The sequence below is a fragment of the Prionailurus bengalensis genome, chromosome D3 (genome assembly GCF_016509475.1).
Source record: "Prionailurus bengalensis isolate Pbe53 chromosome D3, Fcat_Pben_1.1_paternal_pri, whole genome shotgun sequence".
In the NCBI taxonomy this organism is placed as follows: domain Eukaryota; kingdom Metazoa; phylum Chordata; class Mammalia; order Carnivora; family Felidae; genus Prionailurus; species Prionailurus bengalensis.
In genome coordinates this window covers 5,216,053-5,233,277 of record NC_057356.1, presented here as the reverse complement: position 1 = coordinate 5,233,277, position 17,225 = coordinate 5,216,053, and the positions used below count along the sequence as shown (strand labels likewise).

Genomic DNA, 17,225 nt, shown 5'->3' with positions numbered 1-17,225 from the left:
AGTCAGCAAACAGCAGGCGCAAGGTGGCCACAAAGCACGGCCCTCTTGAGCTCCAGACCAACAAGTCTGGGCCTAACCACGGGGCCTGGCACACCGCGGGCGCCCTGCAGACCCCTGCCGAGTGAATGACCCAGGGAGCGCGAGCAGGGGCCCTGCCCAGGGCACACCTCCGTCTGCCCCGTCGTCCCCCAAGTCCAGGTCAAGGTCGGAGCCCAGGGCCTCCTCCTCCTCGTCGTCCATTTCCGCCTCCCTGTCCTCGTCGCCTTCGCCTGCAGGCAACACCGAGTAGCTGTCCAGACTGATCTGCGGCAACGTCTAGACAAAGAAGACAGCAGAACCCCAGCTGCAGGAGACATGGTCACAGGCAGGAAAGACGAGCACGTCCAAGAACGAGGCCCAGCACTGCCTGTGAGCCCTCACAACCATTCTGCCCGCTTCCTCGCCTCAACGCCGGCACGACCACAGAGCTTGTCTCAACGGGCTGCCGTGAGGACCAGTCTACACTTGGACTTATGACGCCGCCCGGCAGGTCCAAAACGCAGCGGGCGGGAGCAAGTGACCCCCCAGTAAGGACGCGGTCGCCCCCAGAACCACAACGACATTGTGTGGGACTCCGCACCCTTGCTCTGCCTGCCCTCCCAGACATCCTCACAGGCCCTGCTCAGGACCTCACGGCCAGCCTTCCAGAAGCTTCTTCCTGGCCTCAGGGCTGGCCTTCCAGAAACTTCTTCCTGGCCCACAGCACAGGGAACCTTCAAATCACAGCCCACCCTGAGGCCTCTAGGGCAGCACCACCCAACAGAACTCTCTTCCACGGCAGGAATGTTCTGGACCCAGCACGGTCGCCAGCAGCCCCAGGTGGCTACTGAGCACCTGAAATGCGTCTGACAGAATTCAATTAAAACAACCTTATTTTTATTTCGTTTTAATTACATTGGCATCTACATGCCATGGGGCCACTGGCCACCAGAGAAGGTAGCTTCAGAGTCCCCAGGCGCCCATGAGCCTCTACATACCGCTGCCCGGGCCTTCCTCGCTCTTGTCCTTGACTTCTTAAACTTCCGCACTTCCTCTACTGAATCTTCCTGATCTTCCTTTTCTGTAAGAAGGAGCAGATTCAGCAGGGACACGTCTCGAGGCCACACGCGGGTTACCGGGGCTCTGTTCTTCACCGTCCAGAGCAAGGCCACCGCACTGCTGGCCATTTATTGGGGAACGGCAGGGCGGGCGAGGCGCCGGCTCTCATACAGGGAGGCTCTCGGGGCCCAGTGCCGCCGGGGTACCTGGAGGCCTGCGTCTGGCGTGTGGGAAGGCTCTCCTCAGCCTGCGGCACAGCGCGTGCACCTCTGCCTGCCCCGTCAGGAACACCAGGATGCCCCCTGCGAAAAGAACCAGATCCCTCGGCTACCCGGTCATTCGTGGAGAAACATCTACTTAGCGACTACCACCTGCCAGGAGCTGGGCGTAAGGAAGAGCCAGTCACGGCAGGACTCAGCCACAGAGACATGCAGCAGCAGCTGCCTCCCACACAGAGGACATGTGACAGGGAGCTGGACAGAGCCCCTGCACGACCTGGCTGTTCCACTCGTGGGCATTAGCCCAGGAGACCGGGAAAGAGGGACGCAACCCAAGACCTGTCCCCAGATACCCACGGCAGCTCCATTGACAACAGCCGAGAGATGGAACAATCCAAGTGTCCGTCGGCTGGTGGATGGACAACCAGAGTGTGGTCCGTCCACACGGCAGAAAACACACAGACGAACCCCAAAAAAGCAATACTACGTGAAAGAAGCCAGGCACAAAAGCCACACATCGAACGAGTCCGTCTGTACAGAATGTCCGGAATAGACAAATGCGTCGGGACAGGAAGCAGAACGGGGGGAGGGGCCAGGACAGGGGGATGGAGAGTTAGTGTTTAATGGGGACAGAGTTTCCCTTGTGGATGGTGGGGACGGCCGCACAGCACGGGCACACCTCAGAGATGTCGCGGGTCTGGTCCCGGACCACCGAGAAGCGAGTGTCACAGTTGTTGCTGGGTTGCCCTGTGCACACGGAAGTTACGCCTATGCTACGCTGTAACCTACTAAGCGCGCGATGGCGTCACTGTCTAAAAAGACGCCGCGGATGCCTCGATTTAAAATATCGCTAAAAACTGCTAACCGTCACCGGAGCTCTCAGGAGTGGCGACTACTGCTCACAGACCACTGGAAACGTACAGGGGAGAGTCTGAAATACCGTGGAAATCGCCAGCGCGTGACACGGACGCTGAAGGGAGCAAGTGCTGTCGGAAAAGCGGCCCGATCGGCTGGCTTGAGACAGGATCGCCACGAACCCTAACTCGTCAAAGTGCAGCAGCCGCGAAGTACGATCAAGCGAAGCGAGCCAGCGAGGGGAGCCTGCACTTGGGAAGGCGCTAAACGCCTCCGGATTATACACTCAAAAACGGTTCAAATGGTCCAACTCGTGTACGCTCCACCACCAGGAAAGAGCCAGCGCGGGGAGGTGGGGCCCGGGGTCCGGAGGGGAGACCCGGCCTCGCCCGCCGCCGGGGCCTCACCTGGCGGCAGCATGCGGTGGATTTTGCAGACCTTCCGGAAGCACTCGCCACTGTAGTCTTCCAGCGGCGTCCGCTTGTTGAAATGCACCGTCACCGGGAACTGCCTGGACTCCACCTGGGACACACGCCCACAGAGGCACCGGGGGCGGTGGGCTGAGCTCGGTGCCTCCTCCGTCCCTGGCCCCTGCGACCCCGGAGCTCTCCGCTCAGCGTGAGCAGCTCCCCAAGGCCTCCCGGTCTCGGCCTCCACCAGCAGAGCGGGGCCTTGCGGGAGCGGCCTCGAGACCAGGCGTCCCGCCGCGGGAGCTGACGGGCCCCGCTCCCCCCTCGCCGGCCCGAGACGCTGACCCAGGCGCTACCTTGATGACCGGGGGCGGCCGGGCGAAGAGCCGCTGGTTCTGCGTGAAGTCCTCCACCCGCAGCGTGGCCGACATGATGACCAGCTTCAGCGGCAGGTGCCTCTGCGGGAGGGCAGACGGGGTGATGGACGGAAGGGTAACACGGCCGGACCCAGGACTCCAAGGGGGAGGAATCACAGGAGGGCCGCTCACACCGAGAGTCACAGCCCTGCCCCTGGGCCCGGGGGACCCCGTGCTCAGGAGACCCGGTCTCACCTGACCCCCACCACTCCGCCGCCCTACCTTCGCCCGGAGAGACATGATGCGGGACAGGAGGCCGATGAGGATGTCCGTGTACACGCTCCTCTCGTGGGCTTCGTCAATGAGCACCACCTTGTACCTCCGCAGCAGGAAGTCCTGGGGAGGGGGGGCGTGGTGAGGCCCGCCAGCCTGGGCCCGAGCCACTCCGGCATCACTCACACCCCAGAATTCCCGCTCCAGGAGCCCCCTTCACAGCTGGCACGGATCCGGGAGCACTGGCCCGGGTGGGGGGGGGGGGTGTCCTGGTTTGTGACCTCAGGCAAGTTATTTCACCTCCCCGTGTCTGTTTTCCATCTGTAAAACGGGGCAACAGGACCCACTTCACGGGGTCACAGGGAGGTTTCCGTGACAAACACCATCTGTAAAGTACGCAGCCTGGGGGCTGGTGCCTGGCAGAGAAATTGCTGGAGAACGGGCAGCTACCATTTATTAGAGGCGAGCTACCAAATCCAGACGCCTGAAGAGCAGAGAGGACATGCAGGACAAGGGAACGAGGGGGTGGCGGGTAGGACCGAGGACACTGGGACAGCGTCTCCCACACAGAGAGGAGCCGTAGTCAACCACACCGGAACCGCATTCACAGCCACCTCCCTGGGTGACCCTGGCCGGCCTCATGGCAGAGGGGGCAGGCGTCACCTCTGCCCTTCCCAGAGACCTCTGCCCAGGTGGACGCCACACAGCCAGCAAGGAGCAACACGCGTGTGGCCGAGGCACAAAGTCTGTGAACCAAATCCTAACGACACGAGCTCCCGCGTAACGAGCACCTACAAGGCGCTACGCTGAGACGCGTTCACGCATCGTACAACTTCTGCTTCAAAACAACCGCGTGAGGAAGGTACCGGCTTGCAGATCAAGAAGACGAGGCTCAGAGAGGGGAAGGAACTTGCCCAAGGTGACACAGTGCTGCCGTGCCAGCGGGTGGCATGACAAGCACTCGAGCTGCCCGCCCCATGCTCGCCGGCCTTGCGTCCGGAGACGAGACGAGCAACCAACCTTCTGGATCTCCTTGAGCAACACGCCATCTGTCATGAACTTGATCCTGGTCTCTTCGGTCACGTTTCCCTCGTATCGGATCTGATAGGAGACGACCCTGCAGGGACAGACTCCGGCTCAGGGCAGGTAAGGTCCCGACTGGTTGCAGCCACGTGGCCACACGGAGGCGGACGACGGAGGCCTGTCGCCAGCGTGACGCGGAGGGGCCGTCACCGCCCTCTGAAAAACGGGTCGACTGAACGCGGACCTCGGTCGGAGCGCAATTTGAACGACCAACGGTGAACAACTGTTCAGAAGAGAGACAACGGGGGCCGGAGGGCCCTCCAGAGTGTCACAGGGCTTCGGTCACGGTGAGGGCGCTGAAACTGTTCTAGCGTCTTCTCGCACAGAAATGAAATACAGCCTTGATCTTCCAGCCCAACAGAGAAACCCCGAGGAAGCAATTCTCCAAGAGCAGCTCTGCACCCCTGGGGTGCAGAGCACACGGTCAGAACCAAGTTGGCCACCAGCTGACCATCACCGAACTGGGTTTCGGGTCCACGGGGGCTCGTTCGCTACGCTTTCTACTTTCGTGTGTGCTTAAAAGCTTCCACAAAAAGTTAAAGAGGGGGCGCCTGGGTGGCTGAGTCAGTTAAGTGTCCGACTCTTGATTTCGGCTCATGTCACGATGTCGCGGTTTGTGTGATCGCGCCCCGTGTCGGGCTCTGCGCTGACAGCGTGGGGCCTGCCTAGGATTCTCTCTCTCCTTCTCTCTGCCCCTCTCCTGCTCTCCCTCTCTCTCTCAAAATAAACATTCCCTTAAAAAAGTTAAAAATGGTGACCAAAAAGGACAGCTTTGTATGTATTATTTTCAACACATACCATCAAATACAACGGGAAAGATTCAGAAGGGGTGAACAATATGAATCGTTTACGTACAAGTCGAAGAGGAGAAATACAGAGATGCCCACGGTTGCTTGTCTGTGCCTGTGACTGTCTGAAACAATCCACAGGAAACACGCTGGGGGCACCCTGCCCCCACAACACGCACACGCAACAAGCCTCCCCGACCCGCACGCCAGTCCCAGGAGGGCGGGCCGTTCTGTCTCACTCACCGTGTCCCGAGACCTGGGGCCGGGCCGGCCCACAGCAGGTGCCGCTCAGTAAATATTCAGAGAGAGGGCAGATGAAGGAGACTTTCTCAATTTTAGGCCCAGTAGACATGCTACCCCCTCAAACCTGGATGCCCCGGTGCGGGCCGAGGCCCAGGCGTGTGCGGTATAAACGCGGCCCCAGCCACCCTCAAGCGGGCGCTCTGCCTGCTTTGTTCGGTTTTCCACATGGAGTCCTAAAGCCTCGCCGCCCGCAGGGGCCCGAACTCGGGAGCCCTGCCTAGACAGAACTACTGGACCATGGCAAGCAGTAATCACTGCCTGCCGGCGTCTGGCCACCTGCCACTCTGCTCCGCCCTCGAGCCCCAGAAAGGACCGCGGTCTCCTCAGGGCACTGGGCACGGAGTGAGCCTGAGGGCCTGGCGGGCTCGTCCTTGCCCTGTGGCCCCTCCCCAGGAAGCTCCTGCCGTCCAGAGGGCGGAAAGCCCTCTTGCGGGAGGAGCCCCTCCGCTCGGACGCAGAAGCAACGCTCCCACCCAGCACCCTCGAGACGGACAGCGCCCACGAGGCTGCTCTGCTCCTCCTGGTCAGCGCGCCCGGGGCCAAGCCGGGGGACCACCCCCTTCCCTCCTCCAGGACGCAGAGCCCTCACCGCTGTGACAGATTCATCTCCTTGGCCACCCGCTGGGACATGGCCACAGCAGCCACGCGGCGGGGCTCTGTGATGCCGATGATGCTGTCGTCGCTGTGGGAGGGAGAGAAGACACATCAGCAGTGCTCGGCCCCACCTGTCAGTCCCACGGTCACACACGGTTCCCCGTCAGGACTCCACGTACGGAGTGGCCCTCCCTACAGGTGACAAGGCACACAGACGCTGTGGGAGTCACAGTGGAAGGGAAAGCAGCCAGCTGCGGACGGGAGGCTGGGCTGGAGCTGGCCCAGAGCAAGTGCTCTGCAAGTCACAGGACCTGCCAAGGGGACGGTGGACGACAGGCAGCACAGAAGCCCACGGCCGGTCCCCTTAGAAAGGTCTGCTTACTGGGTCGGGAGTGGCTGGTGTCTGGGATCCGAATTCCCGGAGGGTTCCCGATCCTGATAAGGGGGGGGCTCTCCGTGCCTGGACTGTTTGTACCAACAACGTGGTTCATCCTGACCACTGGCTTTCCTTCTGGGCGCCTGGGACTTGGGTAGGTGCCAGGGAGAGGGGGTCCGACCCCAACAGACACCCTTGGGCGCTCAGTTTCTACTCGGCTCGTCTGGTGACAGCTCTTTACACGGACTGCTTCTGTGTCACTCTCCCGGGAAAGGGCTCAGAAAGCCTGTGCCCGGTTCTCCCAGACTTCACCCCGTGCACCTCTTCCCTCTGCCGATCGTGTTTTGTGTTCTTTCGCTCTAAAAAATCGCACTCACATGTACAACTACACGCTGGGTCCCGTGAGCCTTCCTCGCAAATCAATGAACCCGGGGTGGTCTTGGGGACCTGTGACACGCCCGGGTCAAAAGTGCCAACAGGAGGCGACATTCATAAACACACCGCCCCATGTGACAGAGGCTGATCTAAGCATTTTACACAAAGTCTCTCATTTCGTGCACACGACACCCGTGTGAAGTGGGTGCAACGACTGTGGGAGGACACCAAGGCCCAGAGAAGTTAGGCAGCTTGCCCAAAGCCACACAGCATACCAACGGCGGAGCCTGGATTAGGGCCCTGGGAGCTCCCACTCATAGTAACTTTCGGGGGTCGCCCGAGGGGCCAGCCCCCAGCCCCCACCTGGTATAGCCTGCCTCGTAGAGAAACTGTGGCACCTGCGTGGTCTTCCCGCTGCCGGTCTCACCACACACGATGACGATGGGGTGCTCGGCCACCGCCTCCATGATCACTTGCTCCTCAGCAAGAATTGGGAGCTTTAGCCGTTCTTCCTGGCGAAGAGAGGAAGTCAGTGCTCGGGGAATCGGGGGGGGGCTGCCCCGCAGAACGGCAGAGGGGATCGGCGAGACTGCGAAGGGTGACGTGGTTTCCATAAAGGTGGCCGTGGGCATGTGGATGCCGTGAGCCCTCCTAGCAAAGCCAGTGAGGCCCAGCTACAGGGGACAGAGACCCTGTGGGGTCCTCCCGTGCCAGAGCGGGTGTCCTCGGGGACAGCCCAGCACTCAAAGCCGGCCCCTGAACAACTGTGGGGCTCTGCTTCCTCACGCACGGACTGTTTTCGGTACAGTACGGGACTAGGGGCGCCTGGCTGGCTCAGTCAGTAGAGCATGATCTCGCGGGCGTGAGTTCAAGACACATGGAGGCTGCAGAGATTACTTAAAAAAAAAAGTACAACGCTATAAATGTTTTCTCTTCCTTACGATTTCCTCAGTAACATCTTCTTTCTCTAGCTTACTTTTATTTTAAGGATACAGAAAACATATGACACACATAACATACAAACCACGTATGAACCAACTGCTTTGTGTTCTGAGCCTTCCGGTCAACAGTACGCTATTAGTCGTTAAGTTTGGGGGGAGTCAAAAGCTGCACGTGGATTTCTGACCGCGAGGGGGGCAGAGCCCCTAGCCCCCGTTGTTCAAGGATCCGGTGTTATCATATACTGCAGAAGTTTTACGACCCACGGCTCACACTTTCATTACGTGAAGCATGCTAAGTGCGGATTTAAAACATTCTGTTCCGTTTCTATTCTACTCCATTTTGTTTCAAAACCAAGAGTGCTGGTCATCTCGTGACCCGGTCATGGCTGTGACCTACAGTTTGCCGACACTGCCCGAGAGGAAGTTGCGTGCATGTGAAGAATTCTCGCAAGAATACGTGCCCTGTGCTCTAGTCACACGCCGGAATACTCGAGAGCAGCGGGGGAAAACCACCCAGAATAAGGGGGACTTCGGTTACCGCACCAACATGGACGAATAAATCTCAGAAACGTGAAACTGACTTGACCAAGAAATCAAAGTGCAGGGAGACGAGTGATATGATATCACTTATCAAAACAGGTGGTTGACCTGTCGTAACAGCTTAGGAACATGTGTGGAAAAAAGCCACGGAGAAAGAAAGGGGCTGAAGCTGGGGCGGGGGCAGCCCGGGGCCCGCAGGGACCGAGTGAAGAGATTCTCACACCAGCAGCTGCCATGTGATGGCACCTACGAGCAAATCTTTGTAGCATGAACCCAGGGGCACACCGGGTGGTTCCTCAGAGCCGTCAGCTCGCCCCAATTATACCCGAGCACACGAACTGAAATCCCGGTTTCAATAAACAGTACTGATGCTTACTTAGAATGCTGTGCTGATATTTTCTGTTCTTTTTCTTTTTTCTATTAAAAGAAAGGAGCTGGTCGCATCCCTCCGGTTTCTACAACACAGCGTGCGGTCTGCCACAGCCCCGCGAGGACCCAGGGGGCCTCCTGCCTCAGGGCCTTAGCTCCTGCTGTTCTCAGTGTGGGACAGCCCCCTCTCCTCCGCTCCTGCTGGTCTCCCAGCTCCTGCCCCAGATGCCTCCCCAGGCCCTCCTGCTCTCCCCCTTCCTGGCACCCAGCCTCCTCCGTTCACAACAGGGGGGGCGCTGTCTGCTGCCCTCCCCCCCCACCCCGTGCCGGCCTGCAGTCGGCTCGTCCACACACGCACCCGCCCACGTCTCCACGCCGACCCTACAGGAGGGCACAGTTGCTCCCGTTCTGGGCGAGGACACCGGCGCATGGGAGGGATCCCACCCGCTCGAGGCACAGGATGCCCCCCCCGCCCCCGCACCCCCAGCCCCCCACCACGCTAGCCTCAGAGCCCGTCGCAGACACGGAGCAGCAAACCTGCACTTCGGGGGAGCGGTTCACAGGGATGAAGACGGCGGGCTTCGCTGGGGGCCTGGCCACGGTGGGGGCTGCTGCGGGAGGTACCGATGATGTCGCGGCCAGAGAGGGCTGGCCGCTGGAGCCGGGGCCCCCGGCCCCTGCCCCCGGTGGAGCTGGTGGCGGCCCCGCACCAGCCTCCTCCACGGGCTCGGCGGCAGGGGCCTCATCGGGCTCAGACTCCACCGAGGACTCGGATGACTCATCTTCTGCCTCCTCGCGGGGGCGCTTCCGATGGGCCCCGCTGAGGCTGCTGATCTTCTGCCCCTGGGCTTCGATCTCGTCAGACCTCCTGCCAGCACGGCCAGAAGTCAGGCACGAAAGCCCTAGGGTGGGCCGGTCGACCTGAGGCAGCTCTGTGTTGCGACACACCCCTCAGAAGCCGGGATTCAAAGGACACCCCCCTTTCCCACCTCAGGGCCTTTGCACATGCTGTTCCCACTCCCTATGCAGAAGTGCTCCCTCACTTCACTCAAATGTCACCCATCAGGGAGACTCTCCCATCTCCCTCCATCCTCTTTCCCTGCATTACTTTGTGCCTTGTGCTTCCCAGCACTAGACACGTATGTATTCGTTTGATTATTGCCATCTCCCCATGATGAGAACGCAGGCTTCTTAAGGGAAGCTTACTTCTTATTTTACTTGTGTGCACTCTCTATCCCCGGGGCCTAGAGAAGAGCCTGGGACAGTCTGCACTCAGAGCAGCCATAAATGCACAAGGCCTACAGGGAGCAGGCTGACAGTAAGACAGCCGTGTCCCGTGGGTCTGTGGCCGGGGTGGGGGGGGAGGGAGGCGCATGGGCTCCATCTAAGGGTCAGCTGCCCTGTGAGAGTGCCATCTGGTGTGGCACAGGACCAGGCGGGAACCTGGATTTTAATATGAGATCAACTTTTCTTTTTTAATGTTTATTTATTGGAGAGGGAGAAGGAGAGGGACAGGGAGAGAGGGAGGGAGGAGGAGGGGGAGAGGGACGATCTTAAGCAGGCTTCAAGCTCAGAGCAGAGCCTAATGCAGGGCTCGATCCCAAAGCCCAAATCAAGAGTCAGATGCTCAGCACACCCAGGTGCACCCCGACTCCTGCGGTCTAAATCTTGGAATGTGGGTGGTATTGGCTTGAACAGTGTCTCCCTAGAATTCACATCCAGAGACTCAGAATGTGACCTTCTTGGAAACAGGGTCTTTGCAAATGTAATTCAGGTGAAATGAGGGTACCCTGGATCAGGGCGGGCCCCAATCCCAATGCCTGGGTGTCCTTAAAAGAAAAGACGCAGACACAGAGGAAGGCCACGGAAGACAGAGAGACGTGCCGGGAGACACAGCGGAGACGGGGACCGCGGTGTCACATCTACAAGGAAGGAAACCCCAGGATGGCGGGCAGCCACCCGAAGCCGGGGGAGAGGGGAGGAACAGCTTCTCCAGCTTCCAGAAGGGACCAAACCTGTGACACCCGGAAGGCCACACTTCTGCGCTCAGAAATAAGCTGAACCGAATCCCTGATCACCTGAAAGCGACGTCTAGCCTAATCGTCTGGGCCAGAGCTGGAAGAACAGGTCACGCAGGACCCCGCATGAGTGAGAAGGTCTGCGCGTGTGGGCGGGAATCAGCAGCGCCCAGGCCCCACGCGGCGGAGGCGTGTTAGCACGGGGGCCACTGCAGGCGTCTTTCCTCCTAACGCTCAACCCGGAAGGCTCGGTGACCTGTGAGGCCGCCCCCGGGGGCCCTGGCAGGAGGGGCACCCGACTCACTCTTTGGCGTGGTACATGCGGTTCCCAGTGCCCAGCTTGGACGTGGTGTAAAAGAGTCTCAGCTCGGCTTCTGAGACCTGGACTTCACTCAATTTCTGTAGCATCTCCGCTCGCTGGGGAAGGAAATGACAGTGTCAGACATGTGGCAGGGCGACCCTCTCTTCAGAAGGGAAGGGAGACCTGGGGAGTGCCTGGGGGGCTTAGTTGGTGAAGCATCTGACCGTTGATTTGGGCTCAGGTCGTGATCTTGCGGTTCGTGAGTTTGAACCCCACATCGGGCTCTGTGCTGACGGCAGGGAGCCTGCTTGGGATTCTCTCTCTCTCTGCCCCTCCCCTGCTCACACTCTCTCAAAGATAAACTTTAAAAAAAATTTAAGAATTATAAAAAGAGATCACTTAAAACATTAAATTAAAAAAAAAAAAAGGAAGGGAGACCGTACGTCAGATTTCGGCTGCGCTAACGTCTAGGCTTTTTAAACCAAACGTCCGATTATAAGTGCATCACGGGCCGGGGGCCTTACATTCACGTGAGCTGGGGTGGCTGTCTACCCCAAGGCTCTCTCTGCATCACTGTGTGTCATAAGCAATTGTCCACCATCCAGATGCCCATCCGCGGGAGACCGTATAATAAAGGAGGGTTTATGTGTACAAAGCGGGGCTCCCCTGCTGTGTCAGAGGGAGGGGAGACTCTTGTGTGATATGGCAAGCGGTCCCTGTGCCACCTTCTAGAAAGCAGCATGTGGAGGCGGGGACAGTTGGCCTCTTTCCGCTGAGGAACCATTCAGGAGTTTTTCTTCTTCTTGAAATTATAAACGTGCATTTTATATGTGCTCCCATCTACGTATTTTGCAATCAACGAGAGGAAAAAGCATGTACAGAACAGTGAGATCCCTGCCTCAGATCCAGATAGCATTTCCAGGACATTCGGAGGCAGAGGGGTGTGTTTAACTGCACCACAGAGATGAAGGTTTAAAATCGCAGACTGTGGGAAACCGCAGACAAGCAACCTGATTTCCCTCAACAAATAAATGACAAGGGGGCGGAGGAGAGAAAGAAAAATAAATAGGTGGGCTAGGGGAGCATTTATGAAACAATTGGAAATTCGACCATTTAGGGAAAGTTGATATTTTTAAAAAATTTAGGTGGGCTAATGGCCTTGCGGGTTATTTAAAAAAAAAAAAAATTTTTTTTTTTTTACATTTATTTATTTTTGAGAGACAGAGAGAGAGAGCACGAGCAGGGGAGGGGCAGAGAGAAAGAGGGAGACACAGAATCCAAAGCAGGCTCCAGGTTCCGAGCTGTCAGCACAGAGCCCGACGCGGGGCTCGAACTCACTGGCCTGAACTCACTGGCCGTGAGATCATGACCTGAGCCAAAGTCGGATGCTCGCGCCCCTCTTGCCGTTATTCTAAATGGCCCTTATTTTAGAGATACAATTGAAACTGTTTATGTATAAACACAATGGTGTCCTGCCCTCTCAAAGGATAACTCTTGTCCCAGAATGCAACCTTATTCGGGGAAAGGGTCTCTTCAGATGTAATTAAGTTAAAGATCCTGGGATGAGATCTGGATTATCCAGGTGGGTCCTAAATCCCAAGGCAAGTGTCCTTACAAGACACACAAGGAGGACAGCCACGTGAAGACAGGGGCCAAGACTGGACAGATGAGGCCACAGGCCAAGAACGCTGGGGGCCACCCAAAGCTGGTGGACCCTCCCCTAGAGGCTTCACAAGCAGCAAGGCCCTGCCGACACCTTGATTTCAGACTCCGGCCTCCAGAACCACAACAGAATACAACTCTACCCTAAGCTGCTCAGTTTGCGGTCCTGTTTCAGCAGCCCCGGACACCAATACAGACTTATGCTTCCCAGGCTTTGACCCCGGAAGTGGGAAACTGGCCAGCAGGAGGGATGACGAGGGGACTCTGGGCTGGCAGCCGCTGGCACTGGTGACAAGGACACATGAGTCCATTACACTAGGTTCTCTGCTTCTGTAGAGGTTTGGTGGCTCAGTTGGTTAAGGGTCCAACTCTTGATTTCGACTCAGGTCATGATCTCAAGTTTGTGGGTTCGAGCCCCACATCCGGCTCTGCGCTGACAGCTGGCCTCAACAAACCTGGGCCCGTCAGTCTGTCCCAGACAGAGACTGAGACGGCTGGAGCGGTGTCAGTCAAGGGCCAGCCACGGGGAGGCCATTCAAATTTAAATTAATTAAATCACATAAAGAATTCAATTCCTCAACCTTGCTAGCCACACACGCCTAGTGACTACTGTATGGGATTGCGTAGACACAAAGCACGCCCCGCATTCCGGAAAGTTCTACGGGACAGTCCCAAGGAAGAGATCAAGTTGGGGGACACAGACCCCATCCCTCCGCAGTCTGGGGGGCCGGGCTCAGACCCTGCCACAACAGGCGTACCTGGCTCTTTTTCTCCTTCTGATCTAAGATCTTCTGCAGCATTTTCCGCTCTTTCTTGGTCAGAGGCTTCTTCTCCTTCTTCGCCAGGGGAGGGGCCTTGGACTTCTTTTTCTTCTTTCCCGGCAAAACCAGCGCATTGCTTGCGTCAACTCCTTTCAGCGTGCCCTGATCTGGAAAGACACACCTGCCTGAACCCTGGCCCAGGGACCGGAGACTCGGGAGGCCAAGTAACGGTCAACATTAACGCCACCGGCTCGGTACGGGGCGGCTCCATGTGGCCTCCCCACCCCTGTGTGAGCCCCCTGAGCACCCCCAAAGGACCGGGGGTGCGGGCCCACCACCGTTCACTCAGCATGCCTACCCAGCACCCGCCACGCGGGTCAGGGCACCTCCACCCTAGTGGTCAAGGCAGAGGAGAGCGGGTGCCAGGAGGGAGGGTACACGGGACAGCAGTGCTCCACTCAGAATGTGGCCTGCTTTCGGCAGACCTGTGAGGTCAAAACTATTTTCAGAGCACTGGTACAACGTCCTCCTCAGACACGCAGGGGACTAAGTACTGAGTTTGTACCATATCTATTTTCATTTTTATATTTTTTAAATTGTTTATGTTTATTTATTTGGGGGGGAGGGGGGCAGAGCACAAGCTGGGGAGGGCAGAGAAATAGGATCCGAAGCAGGCTCCAGGCTCTGAGCGGTCAGCACAGAACCCGACGTGGGGCTGGAACCCATGAACCGTGCGATCAGGACCTGAGCCGAAGTCAGACCCTTAACCAACTGAGCCCCCCAGGCGCCCCATGTACCATACCTACTTTTAAATGTCACAGTCTGGGGGCGCCTGGGGGGCTCAGTCGGTTGGGCATCCGACTTCGGCTCAGGTCATGATCTCGCGGTCCGTGGGTTCGAGCCCCGCGTTGGGCTCTGGGCTGACAGCTCGGAGCCTGGAACCTGTTTCGGATTCTGTGTCTCCCTCTCTCTGACCCTCCTCTGCTCATGCTCTGTCTCTCTCTGTCTCAAAAATAAATAAATGGTAAAAAAAATAAATAAATAAATAAAATTAAAAAAAAAAATAAATGTCACAGTCTGCAAGTATACAATCTAGACCTAAATTCGGCCACCACATACATTACTCTTCAACTCAACCTGCTGTGGCCCCCCCTCTCCCGCGTTCCGTGGGGGCCCTGACTTTCAGTAGTTCCTCTGGCTTCGTCCATCTTGCCTTGTATCACAAAACGTAGGAGAGAACGAGACAATTTTAAGCAGTGCAAGTGATCCACTGTGCAATTCTCGCATAAAATAGAATTAAAAGCGAGAAAGAAAAAAAAAAAAAAAAAAAAAAAAAGAGCGTACAGCAAGCATTTTCCAGAGGCTCCAAATCGTGGGACGTGTAGCTGCTCTCACAGCTGAAAAAGCGTGTGCTCGTATATACTGGTTTCAAAATTTCTTGGTTTTGATGGATAGAAGCCACACCAACAAAAGCACTTTGGGACCCTCAGTTTTTAAGAACGTAAAAGGGTCCTCGGTCCAAAAATTTGAGAACCACAGTACTATAGAAAAAATAATAATAAGGGAAGTGATAAAAACAAAAATCAGGCAGCGGGTGGCGATGTTAGGTCAGTGGTCGGGGAAGGCTCTTTGAAGGCAGGCGATGTGATGGATGTTTTTAGAAGCCTCCTCTTGGCCCCTCAGGAAGGCGGGGATTAATTGGAGATGTCCTGAGGTGGGAAAGAACCTTCCCCAATCTTTGGGTCCAAGAGACCTCAGGCCCCCCCTGCTCCAATCACCTCCTCCAAAACTCCGACGGGGGTAGGACGACTGCTCCTCCTGGATCCGTTTTACAGATGAGAAAACTGAGGCATGGAGATGTTAGGCGGTTTGGTCAGCCCCCAGCCTATCCGTGCAACTTCTCAGGAGGGAATTCAGGCTCCAGATTCCCACCCTAAAATTCTGTCTGGTAACCTCACTGCCTTTCAGGCCCAACGAGAGTGCAGAACAGAAGGCCAGGTCGTGGGTCGAGGGACACAGGCCTTTCCAGCGGCCCTGCTCTCCCTCTGTCCATCTCCAGAGCGTAGGCCCACTGTTTCCTGATGTTTAACTCGGCTGGACCTCAGGGAGCACGGGCACTCAGCTGGGTGAGTCCGACCTGGGACCGCATCCTTTTCAGGAGCCTGCGAGACAACTCTGAACGGACTCAGTCACTTCGTCTCACCTCTCCTGCACAAGGGGCCCCATCCAGGTCATGGACAGCTTCCCTGTTACATCCAGAGGTCCCTCTCTCCCTCCCTGACCCCTTGGGAACATCTGATGCAGATGGTGAGTCCCCCTCCACGGCACCCACAACCACACGCCCCAGAGCTCTCCTCCCCATATCCTTCTCCAGGGCAGGACTCACCCCCTCAGTGAGCTAATCCAGCCTGGACTTGAAATGAACAAACCCCATCCACTCACAGATGACTCCAAACTGCCATCTCCCCCAGGAACGGCCTCTCTCAAGCACCTGCCTGCCTACCCTGGCCGCCTGGATTATGGAACAGGACCCCCCAGACCACTCATATCTCAGACATGGCTCTGGGTCTCCCAAGCTGCCCACCCTGCCTTTTCTCCACCGGCTGGGCCCAGCGCCCGGGAGTCCTTTTCGACATCAGTGTTCTTGCGCACGCTCAGCCAGCAAATCCTGCGAGCTCCTCGTGGCCTGACCACCACCAGCTCACCTGCTCCCTGCGTGAACGAATGAACAAGCTCCTAACCGACCACCCTGGTTCAACTTAACTTTCTACTGCTTCTCTACGCAGCAGGCACGGAGATGCTGTTACCGCATAAGCCTATGTCCCGCTGGCGCTCTAAACCCTGCCCCAGCCACAGTCCTCACCACGACCCCACCCCGCGGACCCTACATGATCCTGCCCCCATTTCTTCTTTCACCTCCACTCAGCCATTCTGGCTGCCTTCAGGCCTTGACTCAACGCCTTCTAAGTGAGGCCTTCCCCGCCCACCCGATGGGACACTGCAACCCACCCAAACACCCATTCTGCTTTATCTCCTCAGTATTTATACCCACGCAACATCCTGTATATTTTACCTGTCTGCTTTTGCCTGTTTCCTCCCACAAGCATCTAATAGGCTCAGCAGGGCAGATTCTTTTTTTTTTTTTTTTTTTTTTCCTTCCCTTAAATCTCCTCTTCCCTTATGTCTCCTAAAGTCCTGGCAGCTCCTACTAAAAAGGAGTCTGGGCAGAAACGTCAAGCAGCCTGGAGCTGAGCAGACAGGTCTGGGCTAAACATACTTACTTATTCGGGGGTCGCTGGCAAGGAGATTATAAAACAGCCATAGGAATAGAGGGAATTACCTTATTTTCTTGCCCACATTCCCCCATACTACTAAACTAGGGGTGGGGGCACCTGGCCGGCTCAGTCTGAAGAGCACCCGACTCTGGATCTCAGCTAAGGTCCTCAGTTCGAGTCCACCGCTGGGTGCAGAGATTACTTAAAAAAAAACTTTAGAAAGTAATAAACTAGGGCCGGACTCCCATAAAGGAGCAAGCCCCGGGTCTGTCCCAAATTCACCGTTAAAACCATAGTGTCACTGTCTCCCCTTCCCCGGATCATCTGAGAGGAGGTTCCTCCCGGTGCCCCCCGCCCCAGAGTCGCGGAGCCCTTCGGCCCCTCCCCGAAACCCAGCCCCCGTCCCGGACGCCTTACCCTCTAGTTCCAGCAGGACGGGGGGCGGTTCCGGGGGGCCCTTCGAGGGGCCGGGGGTCGCCTGCTGGCGCCCCTTGACGTTGTAGCGCCGGCGCAGCTTCCCCATGGCGCTGGGTCCGGCAGGGTTAACGGCCGGCTGCGGGAGCCGCGCACCCCAAAACCCAGCCCACGTGGGTTCCCTCCCAGGCCCCAGGCTCAGGCCGCGAGACTTCCGGGCTGCACTCTCGCGAGAG

The 17,225-nt window shown here is 57.5% G+C and overlaps 1 protein-coding gene across 2 annotated transcripts in view; it reads right to left on the bottom strand.

Annotated features, from left to right (window-relative positions):
* Positions 1-17,225, bottom strand: part of DHX37 (DEAH-box helicase 37) — a 27,355-nt gene extending 10,130 nt beyond the window's left edge. Inside the window, exons 1-13 of one of the 2 annotated variants that reach the window (XR_006293840.1) lie at positions 16,993-17,200; positions 13,298-13,467; positions 10,881-10,993; positions 9,096-9,426; positions 7,072-7,220; positions 5,953-6,045; positions 4,210-4,306; positions 3,199-3,312; positions 2,917-3,018; positions 2,558-2,672; positions 1,284-1,379; positions 1,017-1,099; positions 168-315 (exon numbers count right to left, since the gene is read on the bottom strand). Coding sequence is in view for 1 of the 2 variants with exons in the window: in XM_043557314.1 (XP_043413249.1) it covers positions 168-315; positions 1,017-1,099; positions 1,284-1,379; positions 2,558-2,672; positions 2,917-3,018; positions 3,199-3,312; positions 4,210-4,306; positions 5,953-6,045; positions 7,072-7,220; positions 9,096-9,426; positions 10,881-10,993; positions 13,298-13,467; positions 16,993-17,098 (1,717 nt within the window). In the remaining variant the exon portion in view is untranslated. Of the gene's footprint in view, positions 1-167; positions 316-1,016; positions 1,100-1,283; positions 1,380-2,557; positions 2,673-2,916; positions 3,019-3,198; positions 3,313-4,209; positions 4,307-5,952; positions 6,046-7,071; positions 7,221-9,095; positions 9,427-10,880; positions 10,994-13,297; positions 13,468-16,992 lie in introns of both variants that reach the window. The other variant, XM_043557314.1, reaches the window with a different exon arrangement.